The sequence below is a fragment of the Nyctibius grandis genome, chromosome 3, assembly GCF_013368605.1.
Source record: "Nyctibius grandis isolate bNycGra1 chromosome 3, bNycGra1.pri, whole genome shotgun sequence".
NCBI classification, from domain to species: domain Eukaryota; kingdom Metazoa; phylum Chordata; class Aves; order Nyctibiiformes; family Nyctibiidae; genus Nyctibius; species Nyctibius grandis.
In genome coordinates, this window is record NC_090660.1 from 112179100 (window position 1) to 112201489 (window position 22390).

Sequence of the window (22390 nt, forward strand, 5' to 3'; positions counted from 1 at the left end):
CTTTTGTTGACCAGAGGGTCCATAGGCACTCTACAACCCAAACTTTGCTCTTCTGTTAGATGACAAAAATCTAAAGTAAGCTCTCTGTCAGACAATCTGTGTCCAAAATACTTGTTTTATGTTAGAGAAGATCACAAATACATCTAAGTCACTGATTTTTAGCTTATGTTATGCCACAGTTTTTACATTTTAAAAAAAGCCAATTATAAGATCTTCACTTTATCTCACTAGTAAATCATGTTTGTTGGATTATAATCAATAGCCAAGAGGTAAAATCGGTTCTCCTGATGCTTTCTAACTATCAAGTATAATGAAAAAAATTGGCTTGCTTGATATTAGAGTCTAATAAAATACGATGAATAATATTTAGCACTAATATTTTTTCTTTTTTTTTCCAAACTTCTGTACAACTATTAGCATAAAACTATGCATTGAGTGCCTGTGTCCAGGTGTTGGCAGGAGTGGCCTCTGTGGAAAGAGGCCATGGGTTGGCCTGTGCCAGACACAGCCAGTTCCATCCCTTTAAGACTGACAGTTCAGCCAATTTTCCACTCAAGTTTCTTCCCAGTTATCAAGCCCATATCTCACCAGTTCAGCTATATGTATCCACACCTGATGTGCTACACATCCACACACATACTTTGTTGTTTAATCTCTTATTATAATCATGGTAGAATCACTCAACTCCCCCCGTAAAGACTAGGGAATGAATCAGATGATAGATAGCTCCAAAGTACGCATTTACTGGGAGGTCAGCTGAATCTTTTTCCAGTCTCTACAGACTACATTGAGTTGGCAATTAAGTTGCCCACACACAAGCATCCAGTATCATTTGAAGTGACATCCAGCTGCCAGCCCAGGAGGCTGTGGTTTTCCTGTAATTCCTGTATCATATCTCACAGCCTTACATGGCTGTTTGGGATTCCCAAGTGCATCTCAAATGGCACTAGATGACTGTGTTGGGCAGCTGAATTGTACCATCCATTTCCATCAAATATAAAGGGAATTTAGACACTCAAATCAGATGTAGGCCCCTACAGATCAGACAGATAAAGTCAAGTGTCTTCAATTCAAACTGAACCCCAACCAACCTTACTCCTTCAGGTGTTTAGGGAAGCTCTGATACACATCATGTTATTGTGGACCAGGTGTAGACACTGAAAACACATTTTCTGCGGCCTACATCCATTCACATTGTGCCATCTGATCTGAAAAGCCAGTGAGAACTGTGCTTAGTCACTTTAGTCCATGTGAGCAAATGAGGAGGAAGCCTATTATCCCCAAACTGTTGCAGATATGCACACATGCATCAGCCCAGTAGGGAATATAGAAATGATTAAATACTGCCAAGACAGGGTTGAGCTGCCCAGCCTGAACTCAGCAGTGTGTGACGTAGAAGAAACTGAAGAGATGTCAGAGTTGACCATACAAGAACAAGCTATGGCCTAGCAGCAGCACCTCTTTTCCTACGAATCTTCTAAATAAGGACAATCCTTATGTAGCAAACGTTTCTCTGAAGACCAGGAAGTCTTTCTCACCACCTTTGTCTAAGAAAATCCTTTATCCTCACAAAGAAAGAGATGCAATTGCTTTCTCAAAGTAAAATGAAATCCCATTTTGTCCCACTCTCCACTGAACTCCATGCTTTTAATTCTTCATTTCAAAATGCCTTCAAGAGCTTTGTGTGCTGCTGAAGTCAGATTTAGTGAGGCTATAATTCACTCTCTTTTCTCCTCTTGAACATAAGTTGTACTTACCTATTCCTGTTCTCTAGTTCTGATAGTGCCAGGCCATGACCTGACAGCTGTACTACAAATACGTCCTACCAGTCCTGTGATTTCTTTCAAGAATATGGAAAAGACCTTTGATCAAAATGCTTCCAGGATTTGTCAAAATGGAAATAAAAGTAATTTCATTTTCTGTAACTTCTTTCTCCTTACATATAATTTTCCCTTCATGATCAATATAGTTATTAAAACACAATAGGGGCATAAGCATTTACTTTCTCAGCTACTTCTGACCATTTCAGATGCCTGTAACATTTAAACTCAGCAGGCAGAGATGACTTGTGATTTTGGGGGCAACAACAGATTTCCATAGTGGAAGCCAGAAACCCAGCTGGATTCTCTACTCAGCACAAAAGGATACTTAATATTTAGTTTTAGGCAAAGAAATCAAACCCTAGCTGCCTAGTAGTTAAGTGCTTTTTTGAAGGTACTTGTCTATCAGCATGAAGGAAAGATGTTCACCTCTAGGGCACTATTCATCACAGACTAAGGTAAAATATCCAAGAGAAGCAGGATGAACTGCTTTCCAGAGGTATAAGCAAAGGAAGCTTAGCTTGTCTTGTACCAGCTGCCTAAATTTTAAGTACCAAGTCAGATGAGATGATGCTGTACTGACTATAGGTCCCTACAGTGTCCCCATGATAAAGAGGAGTTGATAAACTGATGTTTATGAGAACCAAGCAAAGCATAAAGGCACAGAAATCAGAATATAAATCCCCATACTGGAATTCAATTATTAATTTCACTGTAGCTTTGAAAACCAGTGTGGCATGTTTACTGACACTAATTATCAAAACTTGATGAAACACCTCTGCAATGGCAGCACTGTTTGGCTGGTGTCCCTGTGCCAGAAAGGAATCACTCAGAAAGTGAACAGAAAAACACTGCTGCCTGCATGTGAAGGTTTCCAGTGTGAACACTGACCAAGCTCAACCATTTTGCTACTTGATGAGATTTGACAAGCTCACAGACCAGTGTAATACCACTCCAGGCTATACAGCTGGGACTCCAACTGCCATACTTATTTTCTGCTCCTGATTTTCTTCAGATCCAGGTTAGGTATACATGTCCAGGACACAGTGCTAATATTCCCAACTTCCTGATATTCCTAGCCCATTAAGAGGCAAGTTTAAGACCATTTCTCAAAGATTTGACCTTTGGGCAATGAAATTGATTGTATGTGCCGCTACTAGGCACAAGGATGACTCTTAAGTGTGGTTTTCTACTCAGTAACCAAGGATTTCCATTCATTCCTCTGTTAAATGAGGCCATTAAGAGAAATGTAATTCACGAGTTTATGCCACTGTCACTGAGGGAAAATTGCTTTTTAATCTCTGACCCCTCAGAATGAAATTGTACCCTGGAAAGAGATTTTGTTAAACAAATGGAATAGAAAAACAAAAGACAGTATGTGATTTCCTTCTGCCATCTCCGAATTGTCACAGATCAGACTTGTTCAGCTTTCCCATGCAAAATCCTTGCCTTTGAAATACTGAATCCAGACCAGTGTGCATAATGTGATGGATATTCCTAAATCTTGACTTTATTATACAGTCCCAGTGCTGGATACCACCAAGGTGAACGATCAGTAAACACTACAGCTACCCACTCATCTTCCCACCAGCCAAAGCAGCTTCATCACCAATGCCTCACCACTAAATCTGCTTCCAACCCTTCCGTCATATCCTCCCCTTCTCCTCCACTCTTGCCCTTTCCATTTCCTCCTTGAGAAAGGAGTGATTTGTGCTTAAATAAAAAGTAAGCTCAAAATAGACAATTAAATTTTTTTTTTCCTTCCAAAAATCCTACTGGTCATGGTTTATAATAAAAGAAAGAAATATTAAGGTATCACCTGTCTGAGTAAACCCTCTCTTTTTGATGGTACCAATGAAGAGATGTTCAGCTGTGATTACAAATAGCCTGAAAGATTTTACCTTCACGTACAACAGCACCCCACTGCATGACATCCAAAAGCTCTAAACAAACCTTTTACCAATAAATATTTGATCACACAGATCCATTATTTGTTGAAAAAAAGGTAAGTTTAAATAAGCGTTATGGCTCAGACCTCACTGAGGTTAAGTTGCTGCATTCACGCAGCTCATTTATCACTCGGGCTGCCGCTGACTTGAACACCGTTTCCTATGGTAAGCAGCTGTTTTGTAAATGGGCTGCATTAAAATACAGTAAAAAACCACACACAAACAGAAGTTACTTCAAAATAAAACACTCTTAAATCTGAAAAATCAGCCTGTCTTTCACAGGGAGCCAATGGAGCAAGGGGAAAAGGAAGCACAAGTTTTATCCCAACCACTTGCTGCTGCTGCTGCCTATTTGTCGAGGGAAGGTAAAGGGTGAAACAACTTTATTGTTCAAAGCACTGCCCCAGACAGCCTTGCTTGCTGGCCACAGCACACTGCCAAGACAAAAGGAGTCTGAAAGTAGGGGCAGGCATGCAGCAAAGAGCTGCTTCAGGGCTCTGTAGCGGTACAGACCATGTGGGGGCACATCTGACAGGTGATACAGATATCCCTGTGTGGTAGGCTTTAAGTAATCTGGGGCAAGCAAATTAGTGGGATCATACAAGGGAATGGACTGCTTGAAGCAGCAGTGTTGCTGGCAGCCATGCATCAACAGAGGAGGACTGAGAGACTGGAATTGAGAGTGAACATGAAAAGATATGACTTAATGGGAGAGGGAAGGGGTGGGAGGAAAACAAGCGCTATGGAGGAGAAATCGCTTTGAAGTTGAAGAAATCAGTTCTGAGTGGGAAGCCCAGGCAGAGGTTTCTGAACTGAGCTGGTGTGAGTGTGTTGCTGTGGACTGAGAAACCAAAAGCAGAAAGGGACTGAAAATTAGTTGTTTTTTGAGACATTCAGCCAATTTGGGGAGGACTTCTTTTACTAACTGAAGATCACAGCATGGAATCATGAGGGCTCTGGATGGGGGCAAAGTTTCCTTCTGCTGCTGAAGAGGGGGATTAAGGCTCAGTCATGTAATTACAGAGTCACTTCAGTAATGGCTTTTGCTTGGAGTCCTCACAGAGCTCTGAGTTCCTGTTACAGCTTTAACTCAGCTCCCATCACTGTCACAGGCAGAAACCGCCAGAAGAAAGAATAGCTTCATAATCCCCCGAATAAAACTTCCAAGTGCTAATTACCCAAAGAATTACCCAAACTCAGCCATGCTCATACTGACAACAGACACAGCTAAGCAACAGCAACATGAGGTTGATTGCATACGCTGCATCTTATAGTTAGCAGTAGATTGTTGTTACATCTTGGTCCCAAATCTGCCTTACAAGCATCTAACTTCTTCCTGTCCTAAGACATTAAGTAGCTACTAAGCTGCATTTGCATCGAGATATTCCAGCTGCACCAGTCCAACGTGGCTCTGCAGTGCAATTGCATCGTATTGTGGTGCTAACTGGCTGTACACCATAGTTTTAAAACTATTAGCTTTAAAACGATTTAAGGGCAGTGTAAGTCAGGATCTTAGGGCATACCCATAGGGAAGAGGAGAAGACAATCTTCATTATCACAGTATTTCTAAGTAGCAAGTGCTTTAAGAGGCTAGCATGCCAGGAAATTTCAATCACTCTGAGAAGGTGATTTTGGAAACTCAGATTTTCTTTCGTTTTTAAAATACCAATGAGTTATTTGTACAAAAGTTGAAGCCAGCCCTTTATCGTGGTCCCCAGGCAATAAGAACTCTCTGCAAATGTCACAGATTTATGAGGCTTTTCTCCTTAAAGCTCCAGCTTTCAAAGTGCCCCTCTGTGTAACCCTGAAAGCCAGACCCAGCGATTGCCTCTTTACGGGAAAAAAACTCATTGTTCTTAGACTACACAAGTGGGTCACTGAACTGTTGCTTGTCTTTGCGATGCCAGTGAATCCAAATTAGCTTGACTTCCACAGAGGATATAGAGAAGGAAAGCAACCAGCATTAATCAGAGCAACACAAGCAGCTCTTCCAAAACAAATTAGCTTCAACAGTCAGCACACAGAGTCCTTCAGTCAGTGTGGCCAAGCTGAACTTAGGCCAAACTTCGCATCAAAAAGAGTAACTGGTTTAATATGTATCCGTGGAGTCTGCGTTTGTTTCTTTTTCTTCCTCTTAATCCATCTGCAGGAAGCTATGAACGAACTGAGTGAAGTAAAACTGCTCATCTCGTCGCAGCCAGCTCCTCTGTGTGATGTTGATCCCACCTAAGCTTGTCTCAAAGGCAGGTACTGAGACCATTGGGTGTCTAGATCCCCTCTTTTTTCCAATAAAAGGATAAGTAATGCACATAGGATTTGTTTTCCCTTGAAATCTTTGCAGGTAACTACTATCATCTGGACTTTATAGACAAAGGAGGAAACAGGCATCTCCAGAGAGGCAGTCATAAGACCTATGTTAGACATCTCCTGTAAGGTGAGATAAAACATGCAGGGGAAGCAATTCCTCCTCCTGGTTGGTGTAAAGGGAGTCCAGACACCTAACTCAGACATACATGCCTCTACCACCTGTGCTTGGTTCAATAAACCCTTGTCTTCCAGAGAGCAGTTTGACCCCTGTTAAAATTGGTATTTTAAGATAGGTGCGATGAATAATTTTCTCTAGGGGCATGAACAATGACATTTCTGGAGACAAGTCCGGGCCATTGGTATTAAATGGCAAGGGTTGTCATCTCTGCTTAAGGTCCAAGAGATGAGAACCTCACAGGAAGGAAAGGCACTGAAGCAAGTCCACTGCAGGAGATTACTTCTGGCTTCTCTCTGTCAGACTTGTTTGCCTCTCAGTCATTTTTTAAACTCGACTTGTGTAGTGAAAAGTAGGACAACAAAGTAAAATTGTCAAGTTTCCGTGACCAAGAGGGGTTTTGTATGGCAACAGGCCTCTGTTCTTCTACTCCTGGATTCAACATCCAACATTAATGTTTTCATCTGAATTTTGACCCTGCATGTTTCTACACATAATGCAGTGGCCCAGCTTAACTGTTGCCTGTAGTAAAAATAAGTTTAAGCACAAACAATTATTCTGTAATGATAATAATTTAAAATGAGGGGAAAAAAAAAGCTGCTAATAATTAAAAAAAAGAAAAAAGTGTTTCTTCCAAAGCTCTGACAGCTCCCACTAAACCTTTTATGCCTCTGGGATGTAATACCTTTTTTGCTCATGATTAATTACAAGTTCATCTATCACATCCACTATTGCAGCACAGATATAGCAAGTACTTATCAACTAATATAAATTAAACAGTGCTGAAATCAGAACATATATGATGATTTACAATGGCAGGGAAAAATTTATGGGAAATAAGATAAACTTTTTCTACATCATGGATAGGCATAATTGTATAGCTGGTTTTCTATATGGTCCATAGAGTCTCTGTAATATCTGACCACCAAGAATCCTTAGTGAATTTACTTGGCGAAGCAAGAAAGTGTTACTATCAGGGGGTGAAGTCTACAGCTGAAAAGAGGGACTACAGACAACAGTGTGGCTGCCAATTATGGTACCCAGCATGGACTCAGGAACTTCCTGTGGCATCTAACATCAAGAGCTTAATGATAAATTGAGAACATGTACTTTCCTGAGCTGTATGATCCTTCCTCTTATAACAACAGTGCCCAACCCTTTTACTGAGACAAGCTGCCTCATGTCTGATGGAGACACACAAGGGCTGCAGATGGGTGTCTCACCTCCGTATGGTGACCAGCGAAGAGTAACACCTACCTGATTTTGCAGCCTGCATGTACACATCCATTGAAAAGGGGGAAGAAGTGCAGGCCCATGGCCTAGGAGATGGCAGGGAACAGAGAGGAGGGAAGCAGAACCATTTTCACAGCTGCCTACTGCTCCCTTCCCTGGGCTGAGAGCAGGGGCTGGCTGTGGCCTGCACTGAGCCAACCAGCAGCCTTGTCCAGCCTGAAAGTTGGCCACCACTACCTTTCTTACCATATCACAGAATCACAGAACCAATCAGGTTGGAAGAGACCTCTGAGATCATCAAGTCCAACCATTGCCCTGACACCACCATGGCAACTAGACCAGGGCACTAAGTGCCATGTCCAGGCTTTTCTTAAACACCTCCAGAGATGGTGGACTCCACCACCTCCCTGGGCAGCCCCTTCCAATGTCTAATGGCCCTTTCTGAGAACAAATGCTTCCTAATGTCCAACCTGAACCTCCCCTGGTGAAGCTTGAGGCTATGTTGTCTTGTCCTATTGCTAGTTGCCTGGGAGAAGAGGCCGACTCCCACTCCACTGCAACCTCCCTTCAGGTAGTTGTAGACTGCAATAAGGTCACCTCTGAGCCTCCTCTTCTCCAGGCTAAACAACCCCAGCTCCCTCAGCTGTTCCTCATAGGTCATACCCTCCAGACCCTTCACCAGCTTGGTCGCCCTCCCTCATATATATTTCCCTCATATGTTCTCTATTATTGTTTTACAGTTTTGTGGTTTGGCTTGGTTGGGTTTTTTTTGTGGGTGGATGAAGAATTTAGATGTGGGACATGAGAATTCATGTAAAGTAATAGAACACTACTGTTATCACACACGTCTCAAGATGAAGGAGCACCTTTCAAAACTTAAAATGCATACAAAGGAGCTCAGCAGGAAGGTATTTACATTTGTTTAAACATTTCTATCATTGCAGGGAACCTCAATGCCTTATTTTGTACTAGTTAAAGAAAAGCTACTTACTGATGCTTTGTTATGTTAATGTACAGGTTGGGACTGGTGCTCCAAGTTGTATTTTTGAAGGGAGTGTGCACTGCATTATATGCAAACATTATGCTAAATAAACAGTCACTTGCATGACAGAAATCCATTCATTAAGGTCTATAGTTAAGCTTGAACGTTTCAGCAATGTTGACATCTCTGGTTTCTCAATTTATGTATACATTTGTCCATATAAAAATACTACATATACACATATTCATATACATCTATACATATAAACAGGGATAAGTAACAAATGTATGTAAGCCAATCTGCATTTACAGGACAATCACACTATACTAGAGGTTGTAGGTAACAGTCAAATACATTAATGAATTGGCAGTTTAACAAAAGAAGGAAAAGTACTCAGTAAGATTTGAAAAACAGTCTGTGCTTTTCATCTCTGCGCAGCACAGAAGAGTGCAGAGAGAATTTAAAGTGTGTAAAACTATGGCAGCTCCCTTGAAAGCGGTTCACCCACAAATCCGCCTGGCTGATCATCCTCCCAAACCCATCCTAGATATTTCTGAAGTGGCCCAGATCACACACACAGTCTGGAAGGATGACCTATATCCCACTGCATGATCCATACGTACGCAACTGGCACCAACATCACTTCCTACAAAAGCCCTTGAGGGCTGTGTGCCCAGGACCCTTCTTGTTACATTATGGGGACAGTGTCCTTTTGGATGTAAGATGAGCAGGTATCACGGCACACAACAAAGGAGGCCTCATATGCCATTTGACAGATCCCAGGCAGCATGCCAACAACTGAAATCACAAAAATTTCACCTTTTTTTCTGCCCATATCTCACGGAACCTCATGAAAGAGGTGGCAGAGAGCAAGCTGGGGTTGCACGCATTTGCCTAGTGATCCTCATCCAGCAGTGCACCGGATAGTGCACTACCTGTCCTCTACAGGAGATCTGGATTGCACATTTTCTTTGGCAGCAGAATTTCTCTAAGTGATGTTTGTCTATACAGGCTTGTTTCAAGGGCAAGGGAGACTGTGAAGCGTTTTCCCATAAATACCAGTCAGTACACATTTATACCCTTAGCAGTGGTTGACTCACTGGCTATATCTTCATCTTGATCAACATATTTGAGGAATAAAGGACCTCTTAACTGGGCAGGCTATTTCAGCAGCTCCTGCTGAAGAAAGCAGACCCTTTACACTGTGCTGCGTTCATTTTCTGCCTGACTACTCTTTGACCTTCTTAGCCAAAATTGTCATTAACTCATTTGCAGCTTTGCAATCGGCTCTACTGTCAAGTACTAAATCTATTCTTGTCTCATTTTAGACTTCATGCAGTAAAAAAGCAACAGGCTATTTTCAATGCAGGATTAATCGCAGGGTGACACACATTATCTTGACTATATATGCCTTTAAAACGGAAACGTAGTGAAGACCACACAGTTTCTGCAAAATCAAAGTTCTACAAAAGTTGTTCTTATTACCTACCATTGGTAAAGTATGTTTCACCAGAAAATGAGCTTTATATAGTTTTAAAATCACATTACTTCTTTTTAGTGGAGTAAAATGCCTGTAGTTGTTACTCCTTTGGTCTGGAGGTTTGCCACAGACCTTCAGAACTCATTCAGTCCAAGGACCAACAAGGAGGCACTATGTACTCACATGGACCTCAGCTACATTTTGTCATAACGAGACTCCAGATACATGAAATTCACTCTGGACTTCAACAAATTGATTTATGATTGAGGAAAAAGGAAACCAACAGCTTTTGTTCTGTCAACCCAATGCAAGCAATAATAATTTTTTCTTTGTTCACTTCCCCCCCCCCACCCCCTTCATCCCAAGACAGTATCAACTATAGCCATCGAACAGTTCTTTCTCGTCAAGCTATTTTCAAAAAGATTAATGTTTGTGTGTGTGTGTGTGTTTTATTCTTGCTCCAATGAAGCAAACGAAAAATCCAAACAAAAACCTACTCCCAAATTGCCTTTAAAAAGTGGTGTACACCATTCCCATAGCAATTATTCACCAACCACATCATGTCTTTTGACAATTCAGTTGTTTTTGAAAAGCACTGTTGCCTGATTATAGGAAAACACTCCCATAAGAAGCACATATAAACTTAAATGATGCACTTTTTGTGATGTCTTTCCAAGAACAGTAGCTAATTGTTGAGTTACCTACTGGGAAATGTCTCTTTAATATGCAGATCTCTTAATGACTACTCTAATGCAAATTGTGGATGCTACAGCAATTTAATCATATATATAAGAAAAAAGTTTAGCTCTTACTTAGTGTATGCTTTATCACCTTTCCAGGTAGCACAAATCCAATGCAGCCCATGTGCCATGTGGTTCACAGCCGTCAAGTGTTCTCTGTATTTAAATACAATTACTGAATGTATCCGTAGGGTTTTTTAGTCCCACTTACTTGGTGCTGACTGGCTTTTGCCAACTGCTCATTGGCTGATTCTACATTAGAAGATGCAGTCTCAATGTTGGCTTCAATACTATCTGCAAATTAAGATAATAGAAGATAATTACAGGGTACAAACCTAAAACAAAGACTTTATATGAACAGCAATTCAGCAATTTACTCACGGGCATAAAGAGATGAGCAGCCTCTTGTTTGCAAGCTGTAGCACTACAGGGAAATAGGAACCCCACCCATTTTGATGAGCACTTAACCCATCAGTCAGAGGCAGTATGACTGACAGCTCCCCATGTGTTCCTAGACATGATGGAGCTTAGCAGCTCATCCCATTCCCACTGAAACCACTGGGAAGACTGATAAGGAATTCAAAAGAAATCAGCTCGAGGCTTGTAAATTTACTAGATTGGAGTTAAAACACAGAAGGGACATGGCAGATTGTATCTGAAATTATCTCATTATTACAGCTGAGGGATAAGATTCATCTGAGTACATGTGGCCATCCCCAGGTGTCTTTACTTGAGCAAGTCACCTTGGACACTATCACAGTCAACAGAAAGCAAGTCCATAGCGTGCAATTCATCCCACTCTACAGTAGCTGCTGATGCTGATCAAATCAGGCAAATCACCATCTAAACTCCTAGATCACATTTCCAAGCTGCAAGGGAGGTCTGCACAGATGGCTCAGATTGAGACACATTGTCAGCACCTAAAATTAAGGGAGAAGAATCTCACCCTAGATTGCTAGGTCTAATGTTGGGGGAAGCTGGAGGAACCATGAGGAATAAAATGAGTCTGGAAGCTGGTGAAGGGTCTAGAGCACAAGTCTTATGAGGAGCAGCTGAGGGAACTGGGGGTGTTTAGCCTGGAGAAAAGGAGGCTCTTTACAACTACCTGAAAGGAGGTTGTAGCAAGGCAGGTGTTGGTCTCTTCTCCCAAGCAAGAAATGATAGGACAAGAGGAAATGGCCTCAAGTTGTGCCAGGGAAGGTTTAGATTGGATATCAGGAAAAAGTTCTTCACCAAAAGGGTTATCAAACATTGGAACAGGCTGTCGAGGGAAGTGGTGGAATCACCATCCCTGGATGTATTTAAAAGCCGTGTAGACGTGGTGCTTAGGGACATGGTTTAGTGGTGGACTTGATAGCATTAGGTTAACAGTTTGACTTGATGATCTTAAAGGTCCTTTCCAACCAAAGTAATTCTATCATTTTATGATTCTATGAAAGAAAGATTATCAGCTACACATTGCAGCTGGCAGCTCCCCACTTCCATCAAAGACAAGTATTAACTTTGACTCCAGAGCTGCACTTAGAAAGCAAGACAACTATGGTATAAAACCTGCAAATAAGGCTTAGTATTTCAAGCAGAAATCTTGACCAGCTTGTCCCCTAAGAGATGTGCAGCCAACAATTTTTGGCCACAATGGGAGAACGTGTGCACTTGGGCTGCTTCTCTGGGTTTTAGAGCAGACATTACACCACGGAGTATATGAAAATGGTCAGGAGGAATTCAACCACAGGTAGAAAACTGAGAATCCGGTTCCAGGGATTTATCTAGCCCTTAATAAGATTAAGGAAAATTCTTCAAATGATGGTATTAGGAATTGGATTAAGATGTGCCACAGAAGATTTAAGTAATTTATTCTTTTATTTTTGAAAGAAAGAACATTACTCAAACCGGCCACTTTTGTGAGGGGTAAAGAAATGAGGGTTTGCAAATAAACTGTGGAAAGTGGTTGTGTTCAGGTTTTGGCATTGTGACATGAAATGGTGTTCTAAGTCTATTAATGCAATTATGCATTTCTGACAATTCAAGAACAAAAAAAAAAAGAGCAAAGAAACCACAAACCAACAGAACCACGGAATAAACAAACTTCAGCTTAACACTTGGAAACCTGTTAAAAATCTTGTATTACACCTGAGCGAGATGGTTTTCCATTCCTTTTATTTTAGATTATGCATGCTATAATACAGAATAAAAAAGCTACATGTCAGGCACTTTTATAGATTGGTATGCCTTAATTTTATTGGCCATATCCAATGCTTCTCAAACCATTTTTATTATGACTTTAACACTCTGGACCTTGGTTGGCATCACTGACCTCTTCCCAATGCTTTCCTTGCATTCAGGAAGTGTCATATTTTTCTTTTCAATACCAGTAGAAGAAAATGGTGCTGAATTACCACAAATGACAAACAGAAATTTGAATGTCACACAGTAGTGAGCAGTGGTTTTGGCATGTAAGTGGATTTACCCAGGGTCTACTTCAAAGAAGTGTGTCTGAGAAACAAGATGTTTCTTGCAAGTAAAGCATGGCTGACAGATTTCAACCTGTCACTGGATAATAATGAGGTCCTAGGCAAGTTGAAGTTCATGAAGTTCAACATGCCAAGTGAAAAGTCCTGCACATGGGTCAAGGCAATCCCAAGCAAAATACAGGCTGGGCAGAGAATGTTTGAGAGCAGCCCTGAGGAGAAGGACTTGGAGGTTATGGTTGACAAGAAGCTCAACAGGAGCCGGCAATGTGCGCTTGCAACCCAGAAAGCCAACTGTATCCTGGGCTGCATCAAAAGCAGTGTGGCCAGCAGGTCAGGGGAGGTGATTCTTCCCCTCTTCTCCACTCTCCTGAGACGCCACCTAGAGTAGTGCGTCCAGTTCTGGGGCCCCCGACATAAGAAGGACATGGACCTGTTGGAGTGAGTCCGAGGAGGACCACAAAGATGATCAGAGGGCTGCAGCACCTCTCCTGTGAAGACAGGCTGAGAGAGGTGGGGCTGTTCAGCCTGGAGAAGAGAAGGCTCCGGGGAGACCTTCTAGCAGCCTTCCAGTACCTGAAGGGGCTACAGGAAAGCTGGAGAGTGACATTTACAAGGGCATGTAGTGATGGATGAGGAGTAATGGTTTTAAACTGAAAGAGGGCAAATTTAGATTAGATATTAGGAAGGAATTCTATACTGTGAGGGTGATGAGAGACTGGAACAGGTTGCCCACAGAAATTGTTGATGTTCCCTTCCTGGCAGTGTTCAAGGCCAGGTTGGATGAGGCTTTGAGCAACCTTTTCTAGTGGAAGGTGTCCCTGCCTGTGGCAGGGGAGTTGGAACCAGATGATCTTTAAGGTCGCTTCCAACCCAAACCATTCCATGAGTCTATGATTCTAAGTTTACAAGGAAAACACTACTACCACATCTCCACCAGTACTATCACTGTCAATTGGTATCACACTCCTGTTTAAAAAGAATAGACGTCCCAGCTCCAGGGCTGGCCCTGATGTCTTTCCAGCCAGACATTGAGGCTGACCCACAAATCAGTAATTGGTCATTCTACATATTTTATAGGAGTAGCAGTAAAGGGATATTTGATGTTTTCTGGTTAGACTTGAGAAATAGTTGAGAAGTGGTAGATCTATGAGCTAGATTAGCTCTGTAGGACAGGGGACTGCTTTCTTTCTCTGTTTGCATGTTAAGTCAGTGCTGCGTAACTGTCACCTACAAGCCCTGGTCTAATTTCCAGCCCTGTGTATATGAGCCTCTCTGCATACAGGAGCAACAGGGCACAAGGCAGAGGAACCAAAAGAGTTAATATATCATTAACAGAGACAGGATGCATCAGCCAGAATAACTTGTCCCTCACCCAAGATGACAAATTCTTAGTTGCCTGGTTGGTGACACGTATTTACTTCTACGGTTAGGCATGACTATATGATGCATATTTAAACAGATGCCTAAAAAAAGTATACATGTTCTGTGGAAGTCCATAACAACTAGCAACTGGGACAACACCAGTTTACATCAACTGAAGTTCAGACCCTGATCACTCAAAGCTCCAACCTGCCATAGCTTTCCTACAACCAAGCTGTGACACGTGTTAGGATGGAGAGAAACGAAGAAAAAAACAGGTAAAAAAAATGAACTAAAACTAAGAACGTATCCTGCTGGGACAGCTGCGAATTTTAGCAGGACAAAGCCTGGCCATGTTTTTGGGTTACAAAATACAACTTTATGTAGGAAAGCACCTCCATGTATTAAGCTACTTTGTGATGGCGTTTGGAAGAGATGGGGGAATTTCAGAAATTTGGAAGGGCTGGAGGGAATGTTCTTGACAATCAATTCATCAAAGTAACAGAACATGCTCATGCATCTGATGTTTCCCAGGATCTTAGTGCAGACACCCTTCACCACTCAATGCCTCTTAAAGGCTGATTATCCTCACAAAATTAATCATTTAGATATAGAAGAGCTACAGGGGAGAAATTGATGAAAGCTATCCTACTAAAACAAGAGTAATCTTTCTGTGCTTCTCTTGGGGCAGAGGGAAGACACAGCAGGAGCTTAATTTAGCTTCCTTAAATGGCCCTCCAGAGGAAGCTAGCACTTTCCGCTGCCTGCAGGGGGGCCTAAGGAGATTTGCCCTCATTAGATAAAATTAAACAGTGTGAACGCCCCCTTAGCGCTGCATGGAATGGGCTAATCATATTTTGCAAACACCATCTACATTTTTCCCAGCACAGGCTTTCACAAGTAGGATGGATGTGTGCTACATGTCCTATATGAGTTGTGATGTTACAGGAGGATGCTGGACCCTGGTGACACTGTTTCTGCTCATTTGTTCTCCTAACAGGGGAATACCAGCCTTGGAATAAGAAAACATCCCTTTTAAAAATATATTTGTAGGAACTTGTAATCTTGAGGCACAGGGGGAAACTAAAACAAACAAAAAACCAAAACAGCTCTAAAAATCTGGGAAAATGAGACATAAATATGTAACACAATTTAACTAGATATTTCTGCTGACTAACACAGGAAATCAAGGGAAGGAAAGAGAATTTGGGTCAATTCACAAGGAAGTAAGTAATAAGTCAATGATGTTAATAAGTCAATCATAAATGTGTCACTCACAGCAATTTGAGTGCATCTTTGCTGAATGCTAGTGACATTCACTGCTTCACCTTGCTCACTTTCAGGCTCCTTACCAAGGTACCTTGCTTGGGGATGGAGAGGGAAATATTTCCAGGGAGGTGGTAGGATCCTAGGTAGACTGAAAAAACCTACTGGAGGGGTCTGCCTTTTCCTTTCTCCTTTGGCTTTGGTATGAAGGGACAGTGACTTTGTTCCCAAATAGGTGAGATAACCCAGCCCTGGGTCTGGGATTTTCCAAAGAGCCTGAATCCCACAACAATTTTCTGTCCTCAGTCTGTGATGACAAATTTACGGTACAGTTTGAAAACAAACAAAAACCTTAAGGCGATGTGATCGCCACTTTATTAAACTGAGGGACAGGACTGCACCAAAGCAGATGGTAGTTGCAAACAAATGCACCAAGGAATTAAGAAAAGTTTTCTCATTTTCAAGCTAAAACACATCATTTCAATAGGAGTAGTGAAAGCAACAGAGCTAACGAGCTTCTAGATGTATTTTGATATGATTTTACGACACATTTGTCACACAGAGACAGAAACCATGATGACCTCAAGAGCTGTCTTTCAGCCCTATCTATTTACTTGTCTTCTGAGATCAAGTCCAACAGGACTCCTATAGGTGAAATTACTGGTGTGACAGTGGCTGGAGCGGGGTTTTTGTCCTAACATATCAAGGAATCACCTGTATGACCTGAGTCTTTATAGTGGCAAAAATGCACTGGTTTCACAAGGCAGCATTTTCAGTAAAACCACTTGAAAGACAGGAGAGTGAGCTTGTGAATGAGAATTTTAAAATGCTCCCACTTGGCAATAACCAGAATGGGCCCCTTCAGATTTCACAGTATGCTTTTATTTTTAGCACTTCAATAAGCTTAACCCTCTTTTGTCAGTATAATTTCTGATTGAAAGTAATCAACACAACATATTGCAAAGCACAAAAAAAAGGAGCATTTTGGTAATGTATGAAAGTTTATTTCCTAATTAAAAGCCAAATTTGGGGTGAAATGGCTTTCAGCATAAAAAAAAAAAAATGCCTGTTCTAATTGCCATGTACTTGTAGAGTTTTAAGTGAGCATCATTCTACGAACAAAAGACCCTCAGGCTTTTTACAGGCACAACTGTGGATGTTAAGGGGAAGGAAAACTATGGCAGTTCTTCCAGAGTGAAATTTAAAATGGCTTAGGGATGGTCATTTGCAAACTTCAATGTAAACGTCAAGTTATAAATTCCCTAAATGAGAGGATTTATAAAATAATCTTGCCCATATGCTAAATTAAAGCTAAACGGGTCACATTGGCTTAGATTGGTGCAACAAAATACAATTTGCAGCTCCAAGAGTCATCAGGAGCCATGGTCATTGCTTCCAACAAAAGGCAGATAGCACCCAGATTTCTATTTGATTTTACCAGAGCTCTAATTCTTCCACATCGTAACACACCATGACCCTCAGAGGTAAGGTCTGAGGCACTGAACAACCACTTACCCTAATTTTCCAGGCAGGCCTGGAAAGACTATTTAAGCCACCCTAAAATGTCATAACCTTCTCTTCCTGATGGTCAACAGTCCAAAGCCACAGTCTGTATGAATAAAAGTGGCTATAAGGCAATGGCTGAACACCAGCATAAATTTGCAACACTTCAGCTCCTGAGTGATTTATACTGTCCTTGAAATGCATCTTGGAAATGTCAAGTATCTGCTACATATGTATGTGCTGAAAAATGGCATCACCCTGCCAGAGGTTTACCACGCCTGCCAGGATGCATCTTCCAGGGTTTTAAAATTCAAACACTGTCCTACGTATGTGTATTGGAAAATAGCACATCGTACCAGAGAATAAGGTACCTCATATCATCTGCTCTGTGCTAAATGGCAGAGTGCAGAAATATTAACGCTTCAGCAGATGCAAAGCAATTTACCATTCCTTCTTACAGAGACAAGTGGTCTCAAATTACTGATATTTACCACAGGAGAAGAGTCAGCATATGAAGAGTGTCCTGAGGGTGCATGGTATGGCCTCTGTCCTCATTGCCTGGTGCACACTTTCAGCTATCTATCTGAAGTACCCACAGTTCCCATACGATGCTCACATATGCCTTCAGGTAATCCAAGGCTCTAGTTTTAATTCCACAAAATTTGCACGTAGGAGGATATTATATCATGGCAATAGACCAGATTCCTTTTTTTTTTCCCATTTTCCTCCTTTTTCTGATGAAAAAAGGTATTTCAACATGACATCTTTAGTGCAGAAATTTATGAGTATGTCAGATTTTCTTTTTCTCCAAAATAATCGCTGAAAGTAATTTAAAGAGTAAAACAGCACTCAGTCTAAGTTTGATTGGGAAATTCCAGCTACTAGTCTGTAGCACGCTATTTCTTTTTCCTTGTGATGTAAATTTAACACTTTTTTTAAATTCTATGACATCTAAGTTAAAGAAAACATTATTTCAAACTGCAATAAGATATGCTTCTTTAAAATGACAAAAAAGAAAGAAAAGATCGGAATAATTATATTTATTTTTCCAAATGCAGCTAATGAATTGACACAGTTACAATAAATACCTTAATTTCACTGGCATGCAGCATTTTTCAGAAGTCCACTTTTGTCTAAAATTAACACAACACTCACCTTCCATCACACAGCTGATGGCATAAGCTATTGAGTCCTACAGCTCAGTCAACTGATGAAAGAAGTGTCAGTCTGAATTTGTCACAGGAGTAAATGGGGATGGTGGGAGTGTTGATTAATAGAAATAAATATGCTTTTTTTTCTGCTTGCTGTCGTGGAAAGATCATATATTTTACCTACAAAGTAAAGTCACTGATATTTACAACTTGCTTGACCTCTTGCTTTACATGGCTCGTTTGATTTACTTAACCTACTCCAGCCATGGCCTCTCAAACACAGTCTGTCTGTGGCAGCGTATAACACCTCCCAGCAGAAATAAACCACCCACCTGGGCAGTTTCTGCCTTTATGACATTTTCTGCTCAATTGCAGCATTACTAGAAATTTAGAGCATGGTAGCTCCAACTTCCCAAAAATTACTTTGGATAAATTGGTGTGAGAAGAATCCTGCTGGTGGCAATAAACATCATAAAAGGAAGAGTCTTGTTTCTTGTACAAAATTCGCTGGCTCATTAACTGTAAGTATACCAGCCCAATCACATTACAAGGGTGAAACACTGAACAGCAGACAAATCTTCAGGTGTTAGCAAATTTGCAAGTGTAGAGTCACTCATTATTCTTTTCCTTATACACCAGCATGTTCTATCTTACCAGCACTGTCAGCACTAGAACTAAATGTAAGAGTCCACATACAACAAGGGAAGACATAAAAACTCACACTCACAGAGAGGAGAAACAGGAACGAAGCACAAAAACTCATGCATTTTTTTGTGCTGCCTATTATTTCGAGTAAGATGAGTTGGTCAGAGATCATGGTAGCCCACACCTGACTCCAACAATTCAGTTGTAGCAGCAGTCATCAACCTGTGCCTAACATGAAACCAAGTATCTTACAGACTCTTCAGTGCTGTCTGAAGCCAAGGACGTGTGAAAAATGATAGTGGAGGCCACCACTGCTGCAGTCCAGATAAACAGGGAGAGCAAGGCCAGTGGTATACAAAACACTGTGATCTTAAAATTGTTGCCTACAAGGAAATTAAGGAAATTGCACAGTAATACTATGTAATTTCAGCAGCTGTGGTGGTTTACAATAAAGCTTCACTAGACTTAGATAACAGAACAACAAACTGATGACTGGGTATACACCTGTCAAAGAAACTGGAGGTTTCTTGGGAAGTGGAACAGATTATCACTGATTCAGATATACCCCAATGTACCCTTCCTCTACGGGCTGTGCTCTGTAGTGGCATGTAACTCCATGTCTCAACAAGTGGCTGAAAGCAAGTGAGCCAAGAGAAGATTCCCCAATTCATCAGGAACCAATAAGAACATAAATGTACCTATTCACATAATAGCCTCCTCTGAGATCACTTAGGAAACTTAACCAAATGAGAGACTTTGCAGACCACATTCAACTGAATGTAGATATTAAAGCTGTTACACTCAGGTATTCAGGGACTATTCTCCAGATGTGTTCATTTTCTGCAGATGTCCCAACTGAGACACATAACTCAGGAGAGTTTAGTTAAGGATTCAGTTAAAAGATTTCCAGCTCGGCTTGCGTTAGCACATCTGACAACAGATTCTTGGTTGTGCTCTTCAGGCAGTCAAACTGGAGGAGGACATGTGCGGAAGGGTGCTGATGGGATCTCTTGACTCTTGACAGTGGTAACACGTTAAACCAGGTCAGAAATGCAACAATGATAAAACAGGCAACAAAGCTGAGCTGATTTCACAGGAAAAAAAAACAACAAAAAAGCCCCAAGCCTAAAAAAACCTCCCCACATTCCAAAGTTTCTAAAATAAGCAATACATTTTCATTCATGTAAATATATTTTACTTTGAAGGGGGTTTATTATTATTATCATTGGGCAATAAGTGACAATGTGGTGTGTCAGTGAACACCAGCATTACTGGAGAACTGAATGTATTGACACCATCAGGAAGTTCTTCCGAGACTGAAGGAAAGCACCAGCTGCCATGTTTATATTTATCTTGGCACGTCTGTAGGCTCTAGCCTGGCAGATACCATGTAGTTATGTTTGTAAAGTGAGGGAGAATTCACTTTTGATCACGTTATGAAGTTTCTTCACCCTATTATTTTCAAATATAAAATGCCCACACTTCAAGAGTGAAGTGAAAGGTTAGCACGACCAAAACCTATGCCTGGATAAGTAATGGAAGAAAAAAGAAAGTCTGAGGAAGCATATTTTCCTTGATACAGTAGGGTCGTGTTTCAGCCAGTGGGATTCGCTGGGGAAAGATAGATTTGTATATGTTTGGTCTGGACAAAGAGGCAGAGGACTGGTAAATTAGTTCCTGTGTCTCTGCTGCTGTAATCTTAAAATAGATGGCCGGTATGTGATCTAGGGATCTGTTCTCATTTCAGGGACCTGCGGAGGTTACAGATACACTGGCAGAAGGTTGGTTCCATAACAGTCCAACAGAGGAAGAAACAGTCCAACTGGCGGCCGGTCACTAGCGGTGTGCCCCAGGGCTCAGTTCTGGGGCCAGTGCTGTTCAATATCTTTACAGATGATCTAGACGTAGGGATTGAGTGCACCCTCAGCACCCTCAGTAAATTTGCAGATGACACCAAGCTGGGTGGGAGTGTCGATCTGCTGGAGGGTAGGAAGGGTCTGCAGAGGGATCTGGACAGGTTAGATAGATGGGCCGAGACCAACGGCATGAGGTTCAACAAGAACAAGTGCCGGGTCTTACACTTCGGCCACAACAACCCCATGCAGCTCTACGGGCTGGGGGAAGAGTGGTTAGAAAGTGGCCCGGCTGAAAGAGACCTGGGGGTGCTGATCGACAGCCGGCTAAACATGAGCCAGCAGTGTGCCCAGGTGGCCAAGAAGGCCAATGGCATCCTGGCCTCTATTAGGAATAGTGTAGCCAGTCGGTCTAGGGAAGTGATCGTCCCTCTGTACTCGGCACTGGTGAGGCCGCACCTTGAATCCTGTGTCCAGTTCTGGGCCCCGCACTTCAAGAAAGATGTTGAGGTGTTGGAGCGAGTCCAGAGGAGGGCGACCAAGCTGGTGAAGGGTCTGGAGGGTCTGACCTCCGAGGAACGGCTGAGGGAGCTGGGGTTGTTTAGCCTGGAGAAGAGGAGGCTCAGAGGTGACCTTAGTGCAGTCTACAACTACCTGAAGGGAGGTTGTAGTGAAGTGGGAGTCAGCCTCTTCTCCCAGGCAATTAGTGATAGGACAAGAGGACATAGCCTCAAGCTTCGTCAGGGGAGGTTCAGGTTGGACATTAGGAAGCATTTCTTCTCAGAAAGGGTCATTAGACATTGAAAGGGGCTGCCCAGGGAGGTGGTGGAGTCACCATCTCTGGAGGTGTTTAAGAAAAGACTGGACACAGCACTTAGTGCCATGGTCTAGTTGACAGGGTGGTGTCAGAGCAATGGTTGGACTCAATGATCCCAGAGGTCTTTTCCAACCTGGTTGATTCTGTGTAACTTCCCAATTAAATTCTGTGTAAAGTAAGTGGTGAAAGTTGAATTAGAGCAGTTTACATAAAGGATGTAGATCTTGCATGTTATTTTGGCATAACTAGTAAGGTTACATATACAGGTAGGATGGAAAAACAGCTCTTCTAAAATAAAAACAGAACAGCATTTTCTCCTGATGTGGGGGGAAAAAAAAAAAAAAGCATTAACTGTATTATTCAGGTCATCTTTATTCTCTGTTACAAGACAAACAGAAGCCTACAGAGGTGGACAAATATGCACTGCCTTCATCAGGTACTAATACAAATACTGACAGCTGTGTTGGTGACACTTTCTTCAGAGGAACTGGTGATTTAAAGATTCTCTTCTCCCTAACATCAGTTATAAAATTGATTTCATGGAGCTATGCTTATCTATCCCAGTACGGCCAATGGAAGAACAAGCTTGCACCTGTAAAATAGCGATGTTCAGTACGAAACACTGGAAATGTTTCAAGC

The 22390-nt window shown here is 41.7% G+C and overlaps 1 protein-coding gene across 13 annotated transcripts in view; it reads right to left on the reverse strand.

The window, feature by feature from the left end:
* Positions 1–22390, reverse strand: part of TSNARE1 (t-SNARE domain containing 1) — a 533773-nt gene that overhangs the window by 173689 nt on the left and 337694 nt on the right. For 11 of the 13 annotated variants that reach the window (XM_068396751.1, XM_068396747.1, XM_068396744.1 and 8 more), the window contains one exon: positions 10898–10980. The exons of the other annotated variants lie outside the window; for them this stretch is intronic. In XM_068396751.1, coding sequence (XP_068252852.1) covers positions 10898–10980 — 83 coding nt within the window. The remainder of the gene's footprint in view (positions 1–10897; positions 10981–22390) is intronic. 13 annotated transcript variants of the gene reach the window in all.